Consider the following 21,046-nt stretch of genomic DNA (forward strand, 5'->3'; position numbering starts at 1 on the left):
AACATAGAATAAAGAAAATGAAAAAAATATAGCAATTCGGGTCAACTCCAATTGGGTCAAGTTGCCGGGTCGGGTCTCCTATCCGGGTCTAGGGCTTTCCCCCCCATCCTATTTAACCCTTCTCTTCCTCTTCCTGCGTAGGCAGCCCCCGAGGCTCCCCATTCTCCTCTTCTTCTTCTTCTTCTTCTTCTTCTTCTTCTTCTTCTTCTTCTTCTTTTCTCCTGTCCCTTCTTTTTCCCTTAGCTTCTCTCTGCCCTCTCTCTTGCCCATTCTCCCGTTCTATTCCCCTGTTTTTTTCTCTCTTCTACTCTCTCGTATTTCCAGCTTTTTAGTTCTTTGCTTTTTCCCTTTTCTCTTATCTCTTCCCTTCTCCTTGCTTCCCTACTCCCTTGCTGCAACTCCCTCTACCCGTGAACACACAGCCGCTGCAACTGCTGAAGGAAGGCCGCCACTGCTGCCCTTTTGCTTTGCTGTGCTGTTTCCCCGTGTTGCTGCCCCTGTTCCAGCCCGCAGCTGTATTCCTCCACCCGAGCACATTCCTCCACACCAGTAAACCACCGAAGTGCCTTTGTGACAGCCCTGTCCAAGCTGTAGATCCACCGCAGCAGCTTCACTCAAGAACCAGTCAAGAACCCGAGAGGCCCTCTGCAACTCTCGTGCTCCGGCAACCCAAACAGTAGCCACCACAGCAGAGGACAGCAGCCATCCTCTTCTCCTCTGCTCCACAGCCAACCAACATCACAGCTCCATAGCAGAACTTCACAGCACCATCCTCTGCAACTCCAACCACACGCAGCCAAGCCATGAGCTTCCAGCCTCCACAGTAATTATCAGCAACTTCAGCAGCAATACTTGGCTACCCGAGAGGCCCCTGCTTCTATCTCTCTCTCTCTCTCTTCCTTTTTCATTTTTCTTGTTTTTTTTTATGTTATGCAAACATTGTTTTTTTATTATTATTATTTAGTTTCGTTTGAAAAGTGTGAGTTTGAATAATTTTCTAAGGTATATTTTTATTATTAAAATTATTTATTTAGTTGGACATTGCTAAGTTCTCGTTGAGGTTTATTGGAAAGTTTTAGTTTTTGAGTTGTTGTTTAGGGTGTTTTCTTATTATTGCACTTTATTTATGTATTTTCTCAATTAATTTCATGGTAGATTTAACTAGTACTTTAGTTTATTTTGCAGTAATCTAATGAGGTCCAGTTTCGTTCTTAAATAAAAGAAAAAAAAAGGTTTTATTGTGTTTCGTTAAATTTAGGTCTTTGTTTGTGTTTTGTTCCTTTGGTTCGAGTTCTTGGCTCGTATTAAAAGTTCAGTTTTTAGTCTGCATTTAAATTGTGATTTTGGTTCGTAATTTTTAGTTCATGTTAAAGATTTGATTTTTATTCCGCGCGTGTGTGTGTTTGATTAGGTTTCCATTCTTGCGCATCTTTGATCTCATGTTCTAGGTTGCCATATTTCATTAATGCGTGTTTCAGTGTTTCCTTGAGTAGTTTAGAGTTTCCATTTTTGCTCTTTAAATTGAAGCATGTTAGTTTTAGGACTTTAATTTAAGTTTTTGTTTAAGTCTTCAAAATTCTGAAAAACCCCGAATCTGAACCAAGTTTAGTACTGTTTTGTTTTCAATTGGACGAACATAAAATCCGAGATTAAAACGCATTCCCTGAGGAGACGATCTAGCCCTTGGGCTTAATATTACACGACAGAACTCCTATACTTAGGATAGCTTTCGAGCTGCTCATTTTTCGAGTGAGTCACCAGCATGCTCTGAATTAGCTGGAGTAAGCGAGTACACTCTCGCCTAAGCTGCATTTCCCTGAGGCACTTGATTATTTCCTCAGTTCTGACTCGGTGTAGGCGTACCAGTCATCTGCGTACGACAGTCTTAGGCTTTATGGCTTGATTTGCCACAGTTGTAACAGTTACCCCCAAATGGTTGGCATTCATGATCATACCATTTGTAGCACATGGTACAACACTCGTGAGATCGGTTCTCCTGTGGACCCCACGATTTTGTACCCTGGCGATTATCCGAACCATAATTCCTCTTCTTCCACCGCCCCTGACGAGAACCAGTCTGAGAACCAGAAGGCATTGACCTCTTCTTCTAATCTTGTACAACCTCATCCTCTAGGAGACCAGCCACAACCACAACGGCTTTATCCACCAGAATAGAAAACTCCTGAATCTGTAGCATTACCACTAGCCTACGAATATCCTTCCTTAGGCCCTTCTCGAAACCTCCGAGCCTTTTCATACTCATTCGAGATCATACATGGCGCAAAGCGAGAGAGATCGATGTGTCTACCTGCGTAACTCTGCACTGCCAGGGTCTCTTAAGTCCGACTCGAGAACTCGTCTGCTTTTGCGTCACGGACAGAAGTCTAGAAGTATCTCTTGAAGAATACCTCCTTAAAACGGACCCACGTCATCCCTAATGAATCAATCCTCTGCTCCTCAAGAAAACTCATAGCCATTCACCACCTCTCAGCTTCTCCTGCCAGCTGAAACGTAGCATAAAAAACTTTCTACTCGTCGGTGCAGTGCAGAACTTTCATTATCTTTGCGTGTGTTCCAATGATTTAACAAAGGGTAATCATACCTCATCTATATTAGTTCTGAGGGGGGTTTATCTTAGAAGATACCCTCGTCTAAAGGTCTTATTAGACACTTCTAAATCACATTGTAATTTTCATTTTCCTTTCAAATTTTTATTTATTTATTTATTCATTTATTTATTTTTAAGGAGTTAATTAACGATCATTAGATTCAATTTAGGGATGTTTCATAATTAATTAGGTACCGTTCGTAGAACGGGTGTGTAGAGGGTGCTAGTATCTTCCCATCGCATAACTGAACTCTCAATCCCAACTTTGGTAAATGTAGATCGAGACTACTAGTTCCTTGGCCTAAGATTAGTCTAGAGACCAATCAACAAACTAGTGGTAATTAGGTGAACTAACCATAACTAAAATAACAGGTTAGTGGTGATTCAATTCAACTTATAATATTATTATTCCTTACCATTCCGAACCCATCTCCCGGACATTGCGACATAGTGAATCTATCCCTTTACGTATCTATGTATCTGTATTTTAGAGGAATAATTAGGTCATCCGAGAAGACCAACTTGGTTCTCCCATCAGGTCTTCTCATCCAATGAAAATGTTTTAAACAATAGATCCCGTCAAAATATATGTGGACCCTACCATATTAGATATACTTTTTAAAGTGTTTTCATTTATTGATAAGGCTTGATAGAAGGACCACGTTGGTCTTCTAGAAGGATTTTTTTTTTCATGTTGTAGATATAAAACATGTGGCAATGAGCCTTATATTTATTAGTAAATTACAAAGAAATACATGGTTAATCCATGGTTTGAAGTTACAAAAGAAAAAAAAATCGTAGCCAATTTTCTTTGTAGCTGATCCGTGTGAAGCACAAACTTTTTAATCGATATTTTATTATATTTAATTTTATATCGAAAATAAAACATGTCATCATTTAATGAATGTTCTTAATAGACATATTATTAGTTTTTTTTTACAATGAACTATATTCCTTTCGAATATATGAAAACAATGGCCTTATTATCCACCTATATTTTATAGGATATTATTGTTAGGCCAAATAAAATTCTAGAATATATTTATCAAACTCAAATTGATAAAAAATTATTTTAATTATGATTTTTTTAATAATTTTTATGGGAAGGGAAATTAATCATGAACTTTCTTATTTGTTTTGGAAAGAAAGTTAATTGTAGTTTTGCTTATTTTGTTTGATGCATACGGGTGACTCTTTATTGGATTAATTTATGAATGATGTGGTATTCTTATTTGTAAAAATGTACTTTGATCAAAACTTCTATATGTCACATGGATATCGACTACAAAAAAAGAATCGGTCTCAACTTTTAATTTCCATTGATTCATTCACAGTTTGCATGGTTGGAAAAAAAAAAAGACATTGTAACAAAAATACATTCTCATAATTTCTTGCATCACACAAGGGATTGGTCCATTTATTGAAGAAAAAATGTCTAATTAATAATTCTAAAAGTTGAAAACAAAGCCCTAATATAAACTAATCACTCAACTAAAGAAGTAATTAATTACAAGAAACCGTTGTTATAACAATACATTACATTATGGAAAAAGCAATCATCATCAACAAGTTGGTTTCAACTTCAACTATTGGCCTATCAATCTTCTTCTTCATCCACCACCACGTCTCACAGTTTCTCCTTGTTCAAACTTTCGATTCTATGATATATTCTGCATAAAATCCACTCGTCCAACTGCAAAAAATAATCATAAATTTTTAATTAGTATCCTATACATACTATTAAATAGGTAATTGATTAACGAATGAAAATTAAATAAAAAAGAACAACTCATACGTACCCTCATGTTATCATCTTTATCTTGTTGTTGCTGCTTAGGGTTGATTTTGGGTTTTGTAGTATTAGTAGTGGTTCTTTTAGATAGGGTATACTCATGCATGATCCAATTCGTTTTTTTTCCCTTAGTAGGTTTTCCTTCATAAAAAACCAAAGTTATCTTGTACCCAATGACTGCACCATTGTCTAGAATGGGCTTGTTGGCTCCGGTAGCCTTCCAATACCCATTGTCGGCTGCTCGTTGCGGTCGGTGCCCATTTGGATACTTCTTGTTCCTCGGAGTGAAAAAATACAGCTCCTTTATTCGAGGGTCCCTATACCACTCTGCACGATACGTGAACAAATAATAATTAATTATGATTAGTGAATAATTGAGTATCCAAAGGGTGTTGGCTACGGTGGTTTAAAAAAAAGAAACAGAATTAAGATCAAGTTTGAATTAGAATAAGAAAGGATTAGTGCAAATTAAACTAATACATTATTAATTAATGAATGAATATATACCGGAAAGTTGGAGGGGATGGTGTTGATAAATGTCGACGTCAAAAATTGGGGCGGCGAGATCCACAGGGCGATTGGCAACTTTGTTGGACAGGTAATGAAGGATGAGTTCAGAATCAGTAGGGTAGAAACGAAAACCGGTAGCGTATGATTGTTCTTCCAACAAGTCGGGCCAGATGCTGCCCCAGTCGAACATATCGTCGTCATCCATGGTGGCTCCGACCGGGGAGAAGGAAGGGAAGGGAGGAAGCGTTGTGATCAGCTCCGGTGAAGGGGAAGAAGGAGAGTACGCAGTAGTGCAGGTAGGTTTAGATATAGGCAGTAGCGTAGGTTTTGGTATTTATAGAAGGAATTGCAGTGGAGGAGGGTTCTGTGCCCACGTGCATGACGTATTTTTTTTTTAAGTTTGAACCTGTTTTTAAAATTTTCAAGATTTGTATTAAATATAGATTTTGTTTAAACGTGAAATATAATTTTAAACCTTGAATTTTAAATTTATATAGGGATAAGGTACATTTGTTTGTGTCATCCCATAAATTTAAATTTAAATTTAAATTTTAAATTTTATTTGTAGGAATGTAAGTTCCAAATTTTTATCATGTAATTCTTTTACTACCAACATTAAAAAATATTATCTTATCTTAATTAATTAGTTTCGATAGTATTTATTAACGTGTTTAGAGGTTCGTTTGTTCTCATAAATGTTGAACCACTAATAAATGTTTAAATTATAAAATAAAAAAGTTACTCCAAAATTATTTACAACGTGAAAAAAAGAAAAAAAGGTCGAATTATAAGAAAAGGAAAAAAAAATGTCACATGCCCCTAAGTTTGTTTAAATATGCAAAATAATTACAAAAGGGGACAATTTAATTTCTAGATTTTACAGTTTGGATATGGATTTGTGTGAATTTAGAGCTAGAAGTTTAGAAAAATCCTTTTTTTTTTTTCGTTCTTTCTTACGTTTTTTGATAATCAAATATGAAAAAATGCATTAGTTATTCCTTTCATTTCACTTAGATCCTATTTAAAACTCAAAAAAATATCATGGAAAAGAAAAAAATATATAAATTAAAGAGTCATCCTTTCTCATGTTTCGTTAATAAAAAAAAGGATAGAAAATAAAAGGTTGTTTAGGGTCCAACAAGGTGGTTTTGAAACTCTCTCTCCCTCCCCCTCTCTCTCTCTCTCTCTCTCTCTCTCTCTCTCTCTCTCTCTCTCTCTCTCTCTCTCTCTCTAGAAATTATATTGGGTGTAGGCACCCCATGTTGTCCAGGGCTAACATAACAAAATTTGGCAAAATTTTATTCCATAAAATGAAAAAATACAAGGAAATCTCTAAATACAGAAAAATTGTACATTAAGAATATAAAAATAATAATAAAAAAAATGAAATAAAAAAAGTGGGTCAACATCTTCAAATTCTAATTTAAACCTGCAAAAAAAGGATTCAGCAATTAGACATGTGAGGAATATGTGAAAATTGAAAATAAAAACATATTGACCCAAAAGCTTGTTGAAGAGTAAACTTGATGGGGGCAGCAATATTTGACGACGGCTGCCGACCAGCCGCTTCTGTTGATCAGCGGTCACCAACCTCACCTACCAGCCACAATCCTTTATTATTTCATTTTAGAATCTGCTACAAATAGATGTGTGTGTGTGTGTGTGCAATGTAGTATGTGGTGAAGTGAGGGTGAATAACCAATGAGCTAGAGAGATTTTGTTTTTGAATTTCTCTGTATTTTGTTCAGATTGAATTAAATTGTTTTTGAAATTAATTGTCACTGAGTTTTAGTCACAACAAGTGACTAAGTGTCCTCTACACCCATCAATGGTATCAGAGCGTCCAAGTAAGCCGAAATCTACCAAACAGAATCAAATAGAGGAGAAATTCAATTTTTTCCCAGATTTGAAGTTGCTCAAAATTCAAAATTGAGCTTACCATTATGAAATTCGCGTCGAGATGATTCCAACGGTAAAAATCACGTCTCAAATGGACTCTGCGAGACTCCACATGCGCTCACACGTGCCTCCAGCAAAGTCAGCGTCCTTCCCACACGCCGCACGTGCCGACGAGCATTTCGATCGCTGGCTTCACACGCTCCACGCGCCCCGCACCCGTCTTCCTCCCCTGGCTAGTGAGATCCGACCCAGCGACTCGACCCCCATCCAGAATGTGGCTGTACTTTTTGGGTATGCTTATGTAATTATAGAACTCTGGTATTATGTTTGAGGTTGTTTAATTTAATTCCGCTGCGTGAATGGTATCGGAGACGCATGTTTGGTCTCTTAACACTCCAAGCCCCACGTGGTGGGTCTAGGGCATTGCACTATATATATATAACCCTAAAACAATTGCAACCACTGTTTATATTACATTCTAGCATTTATAAACATAAACTACACATAACCTGTTCATATAGCCGCCCCAAAGTTTACCAAAATAAAATACTACCTTGCCTGGAACTCTAAGCCTGATCTCCTAATGGACTTGAAAATATAATCATCCACTAGGGTGAGAAACATCTCAGTAAGGAAGAATAAATCATAGCAGTGTGTAGCAGGGAGTTTAAATAAATAAAGAATATATATGTATGCATATTCATTTGTGTTTCATTATCCACGGCAGCTGAGAAATTGCATCATTAACAACAATACTGTCATCTGAAATCATACATGCATTCATAAATAGTTTTACTAATAAAACCCGAGAATAGGGAAGATTACCCACCCATACAAGTACCTTCCTTATGCTCTAATACTAATATCAGGGTACTCACCTTACTCAGTAAGCCTTCGAGCTATGTATATAGGCAAAGTCTCCAAAACACACGGTCCACACAGGACTGTCCTCACAGAACTCACACCCACACAAGATACACAATCCCCACAGGACTAATATTTTCACACACCGCATTGTCCACACTGGACTGGTCCACAGAGTACTAATATTTTCACAGAACGCACGGTCCACATAGGACTAATATTTTCACAGGACACAAGGTCCACACAGGACTAATATTTTCACAAAATGCACGGTCCACACAGAATTGGTCCACACAAGACTAACATCTTCACATAATACACGGTCCAGACAATCGCCACTAACCACCAGTACCAATCCCCATGACCTACCCGTAGTATATGAGTAGAATAACCTCCTCAGGCTTGCCAATGCTCTACCCCAATATGTAATGACAGTATATGAACTCCTCAGGCTTGCCAACGTTATATTGTGATTACATCTAGGCAATATAACGAACTCCTCAGGCTTGCCAACGTTATATTGTGATACACACGAATAACCACACAAAATGACTCATATATGCACATCACCTTATTTTTCACGCAGCAATCTCAAGCAGCCAATATTCACAACCAAATGTTTATTCACAAACAAACTGTACTCACAACTAGCCACAATTCAACATTATATTCCATCATTCGGTATTCACAACAACCAATTAAAATTATGAAAAGTGTATTCCTGCCACACAATTTCTTTTCCATATATATATAGTAAAAGTCAATATTTTTTTCAAATGCCTAATTGTTCAGATAAATCATACCTAAATATATATATTTTTGAATACTCAGATTAATCGGTTTTAAAAAATTAACAAAAACCTACTATAATTAATTCCCCTTACCTGGTTTCCTAAATTACGCCAGCGAAAACCTTGTAACATCGCTTGCGGCACTCACCTGAACCCTAATTCAAGAACCCGAGTTTATCAACCCAAACTTCAATAAAATGCTATTTTATCAACCCTAGGCCCTATATACTCCATATTAATAATAAAACTTAAAAATACCCTACCTACCCTAATTTTGGGATGGTGCCCTGGAACCCCAAATTGAAATTCCCCTCTACCTAAGTTGCAGAGAATCTTCTAAGGAATCTTGTGGTGGTTTCTGATCGTCAATACGGGCTGAATTGGGTCCGAAATCGAAGAAAGAAGGTGAGAAAATCATATGGTAAAGAGAGAAAATTGTGAGGAGAGAGAAAATATCACTTAGAATGAAAGAAAGCCTTTTCATATGGCTTGTGGAATATAAAATCGTGGGGAGAGAGAAAAATGTCGATGTGACAAGTGGATTCGTCGACGAGCCCAAGAAGACCATTCGTCGATGAAGTCGAGAGTTCGTCGACAAAATTAAAAAATATCTGAAACCTCTCTCAGTAAATTATTCGTCAACAAGACACGCATACTCGTCGACGAGAACCAGAAGGACGTTCGTCGACCAATAGAACTACTTCGTTGACGAGTCCCTTCTTGATGCCCTTTTCAATTTTTCTTTTCCCTTTATTTTATTCTCCATTTTTCTTTTATTCATTTTTTTATATTTTATTTTCTAGGTTCGAGTTACTACATTTTTCCCCCCTTATAAAATTTCATCCTCGAAATTTGTTAATCCATCATTTTTTCACAACTTAAAAACTAACTAACCACATTCACAATGTTCAATCAATTCTAACACCCAAGTCATCGAATCACTTAAAATCAAACAAAATTATCGCTTATTCAAACGTAAGCATATTACCTGCACCTCAAGCATTGTCCCCTCAGTCGTACCAAGCATATAAACATGCGTCGGGCCGCTACCACGAGGTACCGGGTTGTTTCTCCTATTCTGATCAGGAGAGGGTGCATTGTTCGGTGGAGCACGACAATCGTGAGCTATGTGGTCATGGCTGCGACACCTATAGCACATGGTATTCCCACCCCAGCATTCCCCCTAATGCCTCTGGTTACATCTGGCACAAAAGGGGTGGAATGAATTTTCCCGGTAGTTTCGGTCGGCCCTATCTAACCTCTGAACCCCAGCATCTCGATCTACTCTCCAGGAATCCTGTCGGATATCAGTATGTGAGCTGAAAGGTATGGATCTCTTCTTTTTTTGATTCTCTTCTGCCTCACTTTCCTATATGTTGGCCTCAACTCTCATGGCCCTGTCTACTAGTTCAGAGAAACTCTGAGTCAACAATGCCACCACCTGAGTGCGTATACCCTGCCTTAGTCCTCTTTCAAACATCCTAGCTTTTAGAGGCTCATCTGGGACCATATTTAGTAACCCGGATAATTATAGAAATTAAATAATAAAGAAAGGAGGGAGAAAAAAAAAATGTCACATGCCCCTAAGTTTGTTTAAATATGCAAAATAATTACAAAAGGGGACAATTTAATTTCTGGATTTTACAGTTTGGATATGGATTTTTGTGAATTTAGAGCTAAAAGTTTAGAAAAATCTTCTTTTTTTTTTCGTTCATTCTTATGTTTTTTTTTATAACCAAATATGAAAAAAAAATGCATTAGTTATTCCTTTCATTTCTCTTAGATCCTATTTAAAACTCAAAAAAATATCATGGGAAAGAAAAAAATATATAAATTAAAGAGTCATCCTTTCTTATGTTTCGTTAATAAAAAAAAGGATAGAATTTTTTTTTAGGGTCCAACAAGGTGGTTTTGAAACTCTCTCTCTCTCTCTCTCTCTCTCTCTCTCTCTCTCTCTCTCTCTCTCTCTCTCTCTCTCTAGAAATTATATAGGGTGTAGGCACCCCATTTTGTCCAAGGCTAACATAACAAAATTTGGCAAAATTTTATTCCATAAAATGAAAAAATACAAGGAAATCTCTAAATACAGAAAAATTGTACATTAAGAATATAAAAATAATAATAATAAAAAATGAAATAAAAAAAGTCGGTCAACATCTTCAAATTCTAATTTTAAAAAAGGAATCTCATATGTCCACTCTCTCTCGCTTTCACACTCGCCTCATTCTGTGGTTCCAAGTTCTGCTACCAAAAGTTTCCTCCGCAAACCTCTTCAAACCAAACCTTTAAAAGGGTTCAACCCCTCCATTCTGCTCAACTCAAATCTCTCCCTCTCTCTCTCTCTCTCTCTCTCTCTCTCTCCCCTGTTTCCATTTTCCATATTTAGTAACTCGGATAATTATAGAAATTAAATAATAAAGAAAGGAGGGAGAAAAGGAAATTTCAAAGGGGACTTAACAGTCTTCTTGGGCTTGTCGATGTGGACATGTGTCTCGTTGATGAGAACTTTCTGAGATGGCTGATTTCAAGGCCTGAAACTCATCGACGAGAGTTAGGTGTTCATCGACAAACTCCCTTCTTGGACTCATCGACAAGGTGTCGTGGCTCGTCGACGAGGCCACCTAGATAGAGGTCTATAAAAAGCTGAAAACTCCTGAATCTGTAGCATTCCCACTAGCCTACGAATATCCTTCCTTAATCCCTTCTCGAACCTTCGAGCCTTTTCGTACTCATTCGAGATCATACATGGTGCAAAGCGAGACAGATCGATGTATCTACCTGTGTAACTCTACACTGCCAGGGTCTCTTGAGTAAGACTAGAGAACTCGTCCACTTTTGCGTCACGGACAGAAGCCAGGAAGTATCTCTTGAAGAATACCTCTTTAAAACGGACCCACGTCATCCCTAATGAATCAATTCTCAGCTCCTCAAGCAAACTCACAGCCATCCATCACCTCTCAGCTTCTCCTGCCAGTTGAAACGTAGCATAAAAAACTTTCTACTCGTCGGTGCAGTGCAAAACTTTCAGTATCTTTGCGTGTGTTCCAATGATTTAACAAAGGATAATCAGACCTCATCTATATTAGTTTTGAAGAGGGGTTATCTTAGAAGATGCCCTCGTTTAGAGGTCTTATTAGACACTTCTAAATAGCATTGTAATTTTCATTTTCCTTTTAAATTTTTATTTATTTATTTATTTATTCATTTATTTATTTTTAAGGAGTTAATTAAAGACCATTAGATTCAATTTAGGGATGTTTCATAATTAATTAGGTACCGTTCGTAGAACGGGTGTGTAGAGGGTGCTAGTATCTTCCCATCGCATAACTGAACTCTCAATCCCAACTTTGGTAAATGTAGATCAAGACTACTAGTTCCTTGGCCTAGGATTAGTCAAGAGACCAATCAACAAACTAGTGGTAATTAAGTGAACTAACCATACCTAGGAAAATAACAGGTTAGTGGCGATTCAATTCAACTTATAATATAATTATTCCTTACCATTCCGAACCCATCTCCCGGACATTGCGACATTGGGAATCTATCCCTTTACGTATCTATTTGTCTGTATTTTAGAGGAATAATTAGGTCATCCAAGAAGACCAACTTGGTTCTCCCATCAGGTCTTCCCATCCAATGAAAATATTTGAAACAATAGATCCCGTCAAATTATATGTGGACCCTACCATATTAGATATACTTTTTAAAGTGTTTTCATTTATTAATAGGGCTTGATAGAAGGACCACATTGGCCTTCCCGAAAGATTTTTTTTTTTTTTTTTCATGTTATAGATTTAAAACATGTGGCAATGAGCCTTATATTTATTAGTAAATTACAAAGAAATACATGGTTAATCCATGGTTTGAAGTTACAAAAGAAAAAAAAAAATCGTAGCCAATTTTCTTTGTAGCTGATCCGTGTGATGCACAAACTTTTTACTTCATATTTTCTTATATTTAATTTTATATAGAAAATAAAACATGTCATCATTTAATGATTGTTCTTAATAGACGTATTATTAGTTTTTTTACAATGAACTATATTCCTTTCGAATATATGAAAACTATGGCCTTATTATCCACCTATATTTTATAGAATATTATCCTTAGGCCAAATAAAATTCTAGAATATATTTATCAAACTCAAATTAATAAATAATTATTTTAATTATGATTTTTTTTAATAATTTTTATGGGAAGGGAAATTAATCAAGAACTTTTTTATTTGTTTTGGAAAGAAAGTTAATTGTAGTTTTGCTTATTTTGTTTGATGCATACGGGCGACTCTTTATTGGATTAATTTATGAATGATGTGGTATTCTTATTTGTAAAAATGTACTTTGATCAAAACTTCTATATGTCACATGGATATCGACTACAAAAAAAGAATCGGTCTCAACTTTTAATTTGCATTGAGTCATTCACAGTTTGCATGGTTGAAGGAAAAAAAAAGAAGACATTGTAACAAAAATACATTCTCATAATTTCTTGCATCACACGAGGGATCAATCCATTTATTGAAGAAAAAATTGTTGAAGATTAAACTTGAAGACCGGCAGCCCACCTCCATTGAAGACCGGCAGCCCACCGTTGTGGACATTGGAGATTTGCAGGCAACCTACTCCACCTACCAGCCCACCGCTATTGAAGATTTGCACCCACCATTGTTGATTATTTGATTTCTATAATTACTATAAATAGCTGAGTTGTGTGTGAGTAAATGTGAGCAATGTGGTGTGTGAGAGAGATTAGCCAGTGAGCCGTGAGAGAGATTTTAATTCCTCTGTATTATTTTCAGATTGAAATATACTTGTTTGGTATTTATCCTCACTGAGTTTCAGTCACAGCCAGTGACTGAGTGCTCCTCTCCACCCATCAGTGGTATCAGAGCGTCCAGGTACGCCGGAATTCACCAAACAGAGGTGAACAGAGAAGAAATTCAAGTTTCTTCTCAGTTTTGAAGTTGCTCCAAATATCAAATTGAGCCTGCCATTGTGCAATTCGACTCGAGACGATTCCAACGGTGAAAATCACGTCTCAAACGGACACAGGGAGATCTCCCACGCGCCCCCACGAGCCTCCCACGTAAGCACCGTTCTTCCCACGCGCCGGCAAGACTCCGGCGACCGCGACACGCGCCTGCACGCGTCTTCCTCGCCCGATTGGCGAGATCCTACCCGCAAAGCGACCCGCGACCCGGATCTACGACCCGCGACCCGGTCAGCGACCCGCGTTCCAAACCCGTAACCCGGATCCGTGAACGAGGTCCGACCCGCCTCCGACCCGCTCCTAAGCGCCGACACGCGGCGCGCCCAGAAAGCGCCACGTGGCCTAACGGAGGGGTTAACGCCGTTTAAGTGGCCGTTAAGTTAAACCGGTTAGTTCAAAAATTCACCAGAATTTTCCTATAGCCGGTTCGGTGATTTTTAGACCGGTTCTTTGCAAACCAAAACCGGTTCTTAAGGTTTTTCAATCTTCTGAATTTATTGGTTTCATTAGATTTACCAAAATCAGCCCCCATTTCTCTGTTTCTTATATATTGAATTCGATGGCTAACGGTACTATTCAATCGGTCATTCCAAAATTGACCCGAGAGAATTATGACAACTGGTCGATTCAAATGAGAGCCCTTCTAGGTTCTCAGGATGTCATGGATATCGTTGAAGATGGGTACAGAGAAAGCACATCAAAAGAAGCCGAAGCAGCTATGCCCGAAGCTCAAAGAACGACCTTGCGAGCCGATCGAAAGAAAGATTGCAAGGCAAAATCCATAATCTACCAAGGCCTTGATGAGGCCACGTTCGAAATCATTGCCTCCGCGAAGACATCTAAAGAAGTCTGGGACTCTCTCCATCGAACACACAAAGGTGCAGATAAAGTAAAAAAGATTCGTCTTCAGACATTGCGAGGTGAGTTCGAATCTCTCATAATGAAGTCTACTGAATCCATTTCAGACTACTATACACGAGTAATGGTAGTATCAAATCAATTAAGAAGAAATGGAGAAATTCTCAATGACGAGAGAATTTGTGAAAAAATTTTGCGATCTTTAGATCCAAAATATGATTATATAGCTGTGACCCTAGAGGAGACAAAAGACTTGGAAACAATGTCTGTAGAAGAACTTGTGGGCTCACTCCAAGCCCATGAGCAAAAAGTCAATAGAAGAAGTGATGATAAAGCACTGGAGCAAGCTCTCCAAACGAAGTTGTCCCTCACTACAGATAGATACGACAAAGGGGGGACGTCACAACAAGGAAGAGGACGAGACCGAGGATCTCGTGGAAGAAATTCTGGAAATTTTAACTCCAGAGAAGGTGGCAGAGGCAGAAGAGGTCCCACTAGAGGAGGACGAAATCAACAGAGCTATGTCCCACAAGGCAGAGGACAAGGAAGAAGGGGAGGATACAAAAATCGTTTGAATGAAGATAAAAGAAACATTCAATGCTATAATTGTCATAAGTATGGGCACTATAGTAATGAGTGTTGGGGACGACAACAAGAAAAGGTTAGCGAGGAGGCCAACCTTGCCGAAACAGATCATGCAAATGGAGAGTCATTGATGCTGATGGCACACAATGCAACTCCTCAGGACCAGAGTGTTTGGTACCTTGATTCTGGAGCCAGCAATCATATGACTGGCAGAAAGAACCTATTCTTTGAACTTGATGAGAAAGTTCAGGGGGAGATATCTTTCGGAGATGATTCAAAAATCTCAGTCCAAGGGAGAGGAGATGTTTTGATCAAACAAAAGTCCGGAGATCATGCTTACATCTCCAACGTCTACTATGTGCCAGCCATGAAGACTAATATACTTAGTCTCGGACAGCTCGTGGAGAGAGGCTATCGAATTAGCCTCAGTGATAAGCAGATGGTGATAATAGATGCTCGAGGAAAGCTTGTTACTCGAGTTCAAATGGCAAAGAATCGAATGTTTCCGCTCGCCATCCAACATGATACGCCAAGGTGTTTGAGCGCTATCATCAAAGACAAAGACTGGCTATGGCATCTAAGGTATGGGCATCTAAACTTTGAAAGTTTGAAACAATTGGGAAGCAAGAAGATGGTTAAGGGCTTACCCAATATCCATCATCCAAATGTGATATGCGAAAGCTGTATTTTGAGCAAGCAACATAGAAACAGCTTTGGAAAGCAAGCCGACTGGAGATCAACCATGCCGCTCCAGCTAATACACACAGATGTGTGTGGTCCATTAAGACCATTTTCGAATGGACAGAATCGATACTTCCTCACCTTCATCGACGACTACAGCAGGAAGACCTGGGTCTACTTCTTGAAAAGGAAGTCAGAGGTATTCGATAAGTTCAAAGAGTTCAAAACTCTTGTGGAGAAACAAAGTGGCTTCCGCATCAAGTCACTCCGGTCAGACCAAGGAGGAGAGTACAAAGACGAAGCTTTCCTGGAATTCCTTAGACAACAAGGAATTCAGAAACAGTTCACACCATCATACACTCCCCAGTTGAATGGTGTAGCTGAAAGGAAGAACCGCACAATCCTTAACATGGCTAGAAGCATGTTAAAGGATAAAAATGTGCCCAAGAGTTTTTGGGCAGAAGCAGTGTTATGTGCAATCTATCTGCTAAATAGGTGTCCGACGAAGAGTCTTGATACAAAGACACCATATGAAGCCTGGAGTACTCACAAGCCCAGTGTGAGTCATCTGAGGGTGTTTGGCTCCATAGCCTACGCCAAGATCCCAGAAGCAAGAAGGACAAAGCTGGATGATAAAGGAGAGAAGTGTATCCTTGTAGGATACGGTGACAGCACCATGGGATATCGACTCTACAATCCCATCAACAAGAAAGTCTTTCACAGTCGGGATGTCATCTTTGAAGAAAATGAATCCTGGAAATGGGACCAGGTTGAATGTTCCAAAGATGCGGAATTGACACTTGAAGGAGAAGAACCTACACAGACAAGAGAAGTGGCTATCGAGCCACAAATTCCTGAGCTGCAGACACCTCCACATGGTTCACCACAGAGGAATGAAGCTCCATCACCAATTGAGCGTGAAATCTCAGACATGAGACCTAGAGGAGCTCGAAATCTAGCCGACCTATATGAAACTACAGAACCAATTGAAGAGTATGTTACTCTTTACTGTCTATTGTTAACCAGCGACCCGGTTAGCTTTGAGGAAGCTAACGAAGAAGACAAATGGAGAAAAGCGATGGATGAGGAGATTCAATCCATCGAGAAGAACAAAACTTGGGAGTTGACAAATCTCCCGAAGGGCCGCAAAACCATTGGTGTGAAATGGGTCTACAAGACCAAAAAGAATGCTCAAGGAGAAGTTCAAAGATATAAAGCAAGACTTGTCGCCAAAGGCTACAAGCAAAAAGAAGGGATTGATTATGGAGAAATCTTTGCCCCGGTTGCTAGACTTGAAACCATCAGATTACTTATTTCACTTTCAGCACAAAATAGATGGAAGATTTACCAGCTAGACGTGAAATCAGCTTTTCTGAACGGTTTTCTGGAAGAAGAGATTTATATCGATCAACCACCTGGATATGTAAAGAAGGGCAAAGAAGATAGAGTGTACAAGTTGAAGAAAGCACTCTATGGCTTGAAGCAAGCACCTCGTGCGTGGAACATGAGGATTGATGACTACTTCCAGAAGAATGGATTTGAGAAGTGTCCCTACGAGCATGCGCTATATATAAAGATGGAGACAGATGGAAGCATGCTCATAGCCTGCCTATATGTTGATGATCTGATCTTCACCGGCAACAATCCAGAGATGTTTGCCGCTTTCAAAAGGAGCATGGTCAAAGAATTCGAAATGACAGATATTGGCCAGATGGCTCATTTTCTTGGCATAGAAGTCATGCAAAGCGAGAAAGGAATTTTTATCTCCCAGAGCCACTATGCAAAAGAAGTATTGAAGAAGTTTGGGATGGACAAATGCAACCCAGTGACAACTCCAGTTGAAACAGGATTGGAGTTGAGAAAGAATGAGCAAGGAGATGTTGACCCCACATATTTTAAGAGTCTGGTTGGAAGCTTGAGGTATTTGACGTGCACCAGACCAGATATACTCTACGGAGTTGGACTTGTCAGCAGGTACATGGAGACTCCTGACCAGTCCCACCTGAATGCAGCGAAAAGAATACTTCGATATGTCAAAGGTACCATCACTGATGGTATGTTTTATTCATCAAGAGGTAATTGCAGACTTATTGGCTATTCAGATAGCGATTGGGGAAGAGATCTTGATGAAAGAAAAAGCACAACTGGATTCACATTTTTCATGGGAGATACAGCGTTTACATGGTCTTCGAAGAAGCAACCCATCGTAACGCTATCATCATGTGAAGCTGAGTATGTTGCTGCTAGCTCAGCTGTTTGTCATGGTATATGGATTAGGAATGTACTGAAGTATCTGGGATTTCTTGAAGGTAATCCCACAGAAGTTTACATCGACAACCGATCAGCGATTGCACTTGCGAAAAATCCAGTTTACCATGAAAGAAGTAAACATATTGATACTCGGTATCATTTTATCAGGGAGCATGTCAAAAATAAAGAAGTGGAATTGATATCTTGCAGAACGTATGATCAGATTGCTGACATTTTCACAAAACCACTCAGACATGATATTTTTGCAAGACTGAAGACAATGCTCGGAATGACAAAATTAGGAGAGTCAAGTTTAAGGGGGGATGTTGAAGATTAAACTTGAAGACCGGCAGCCCACCTCCATTGAAGACCGGCAGCCCACCGTTGTGGACATTGGAGATTTGCAGGCAACCTACTCCACCTACCAGCCCACCGCTATTGAAGATTTGCACCCACCATTGTTGATTATTTGATTTCTATAATTACTATAAATAGCTGAGTTGTGTGTGAGTAAATGTGAGCAATGTGGTGTGTGAGAGAGATTAGCCAGTGAGCCGTGAGAGAGATTTTAATTCCTCTGTATTATTTTCAGATTGAAATATACTTGTTTGGTATTTATCCTCACTGAGTTTCAGTCACAGCCAGTGACTGAGTGCTCCTCTCCACCCATCAAAAATGTATAATTAATAATTCTAAAAATTGAAAACAAACCCCTAATAAAAACTAATTACTCAACTAAAGAAGTAATTAATTACAAGAAACCGTTGTTATAACAATACATAACATTATTGAAAAAGCAATCATCAACAAGTTGGTTTCAACTTCAACTATTGGCCTATCAATCTTCTCCTTCATCCACCACCATGTCTCACAGTTTCTCCTTGTTCGAACTTTCTACTCTATGATATATTCTGCATAAAATCCACTCGTCCAATTGCAAAAAATAATCATAAATTTTTAATTAGTATCCTATACATACTATTAATTAAATAGGTAATTGATTAACGAATGAAAATTAAATAAAAAAGAACAGCTCATACGTACCCTCATGTTATCATCTTTATCTTGTTGTTGCTGCTTAGGGTTGATTTTGGGTTTTGTAGTATTAGTAGTGGTTCTTTTAGATAGGGTATACTCATGCATGATCCAATTCGTTTTTTTTCCCTTAGTAGGTTTTCTTCATAAAAAACCAAAGTTATCTTGTACCCAATGACTGCACCATTGTCTAGAATGGGCTTGTTGGCTCCGGTAGCCTTCCAATACCCATTGTCGGCTACTCGCTGCGGTCGGTGCCCATTTGGATACTTCTTGTTCCTCGGAGTGAAAAAATACAGCTCCTTTATTCGAGGGTCCCTATACCACTCTGATACGCGAACAAATAATAATTAATTATGATTAGTGAATAATTGAGTATCCAAAGGGTGTTGGCTATGGTGGTTTAAAAAAAAAAAAGAAACAGAATTAAGATCAAGAATGAATTAGAATAAGAAAGGATTACTGCAAATTAAACTAATACATTATCAATTAATGAATGAATATATACCGGAAAGTTGGAGGGGATGGTGTTGATAAATGTCGACGTCAAAAATTGGGGCGGCGAGATCCACAGGGCGATTGGCAACTTTGTTGGAGAGGTAATGAAGGATGAGTTCAGAATCAGTAGGGTAGAAACGAAAACCGGTAGCGTATGATTGTTCTTCCAACAAGTCGGGCCAGATGCTGCCCCAGTCGAACATATCGTCGTCATCCATGGTGGCTCCGGCCGGGGAGAAGGAAGGGAAGGGAGGAAGCGTTGTGATCAGCTCCGGTGAAGGGGAAGAAGGAGAGTACGCAGTAGTGCAGGTAGGTTTAGATATATGCAGTAGCGTAGGTTTCGGTATTTATAGAAGGAATTGCAGTGGAGGAGGGTTCTGTGCCCACGTGCATGACGTATATCTTTTTTAAGTTTGAACCTGTTTTTAAAATTTTCAAGATTTGTATTAAATATAGATTTTGTTTAAATGTGTAAAATAATTTTAAACCTTGAATTTTAAATTTATATAGGGATAAGGTACATTTGTTTGTGTCATCCCATAAATTTAAATTTAAATTTAAATTTTAAATTTTATTTGTAGGAATATAAGTTCCAAATTTTTATCATGTAATTCTTTTATTACCAACATTAAAAAATATTATCTTATCTTAATTAAATAGTTTCATAGTATTTATTAACGTGTTTAGAGGTTCGTTTGTTCTCATAAATGTTGAACCACTAATAAATGTTTAAATTATAAAATAAAAAAATTACTCCAAAATTATTTATAACGTGAAAAATAAAAATAAAAATGTTTGAATTATAAGAAAAGGAAAAAAAAATGTCACATGCCCCTAAGTTTGTTTAAGTATGCAAAATAATTACAAAAGGGTCGATTTATTTTCTGGATTTTACAGTTTGGATATGGATTTGTTGGCTCTGATACCATTTGTAATACACCAACTTGGGTCTGCCAAGGAGCACTGCGTCTCTCCTCCTTCACCTAGACCAGACAACAGGGGGCGGGCCTTATCGGGCTATTGACTGGCCCCACAAACCAACACGTGTCATTTTCAGTGTGTTTTGTCCTCACTCACATACTCCTGAGAAAACTTCCCAGGTGGTCACCTATCCCACGATTGCCCCAAATCAAGCATGCTTAATTATGGAGTTCTTGTGGGAAAGCTCCTGAAAAGAAATGTGCACCTTGTTAATATGGGTAGTAACATCTAATCTTTTTAAGTCTTTTCATCCATGGGATATCACACGCACGGTCCACACAGGACTAATATTTTCACGGAACGCAAGGTCCACACAGGACTAATATTTTCACAAAATGCACGGTTCACACAGAATTGGTCCACACAAGACTAACATCTTCACATAATACACGGTCCACACAGGCACCACTAACCTCTAATACCAATCCCCATGACCTACCCGTAGTATATGAGTAGAATAACCTCCTCAGGCTTGCTAATGCTCTACCCCAATATGTAATGACAGTATATGAACTCCTCAGGCTTGCCAACGTTATATTCTGAGTACATCTAGGCAATATAATGCACTCCTCAGGGTTGCCAACGTTATATTGTGATACACACGAATAACCACACAAAATGACTCATATATACACATCACCTTATTTTTCACGCAGCAATCTCAAGCAGCCAATATTCACAACCAAATCTTTATTCACAAACAAA

General features: G+C 38.4%; 2 protein-coding genes across 2 annotated transcripts; both read right to left on the reverse strand.

Moving 5' to 3' along the window:
- Nucleotides 1-381: 381 nt before the first annotated feature.
- Nucleotides 382-5,115, reverse strand: LOC131155147 (NAC domain-containing protein 67-like). The gene is made up of 3 exons (XM_058108085.1): nt 4,908-5,115; nt 4,555-4,727; nt 382-717 (listed from the first exon to the last, which is right to left on the reverse strand). The coding sequence occupies exons 1-3, from the start codon at nt 5,113-5,115 to the stop codon at nt 382-384; spliced, it is 717 nt and encodes a 238-aa protein (XP_057964068.1).
- Nucleotides 5,116-6,333: 1,218 nt separating this feature from the next.
- LOC131155148 (NAC domain-containing protein 67-like) lies at nt 6,334-19,578 on the reverse strand. Its single transcript, XM_058108086.1, has 3 exons — nt 19,371-19,578; nt 19,018-19,190; nt 6,334-6,339 (listed from the first exon to the last, which is right to left on the reverse strand). The coding sequence occupies exons 1-3, from the start codon at nt 19,576-19,578 to the stop codon at nt 6,334-6,336; spliced, it is 387 nt and encodes a 128-aa protein (XP_057964069.1).
- Nucleotides 19,579-21,046: the final 1,468 nt, after the last annotated feature.

The sequence above is a fragment of the Malania oleifera genome, chromosome 5 (genome assembly GCF_029873635.1).
Source record: "Malania oleifera isolate guangnan ecotype guangnan chromosome 5, ASM2987363v1, whole genome shotgun sequence".
Lineage (NCBI taxonomy): Eukaryota > Viridiplantae > Streptophyta > Magnoliopsida > Santalales > Ximeniaceae > Malania > Malania oleifera.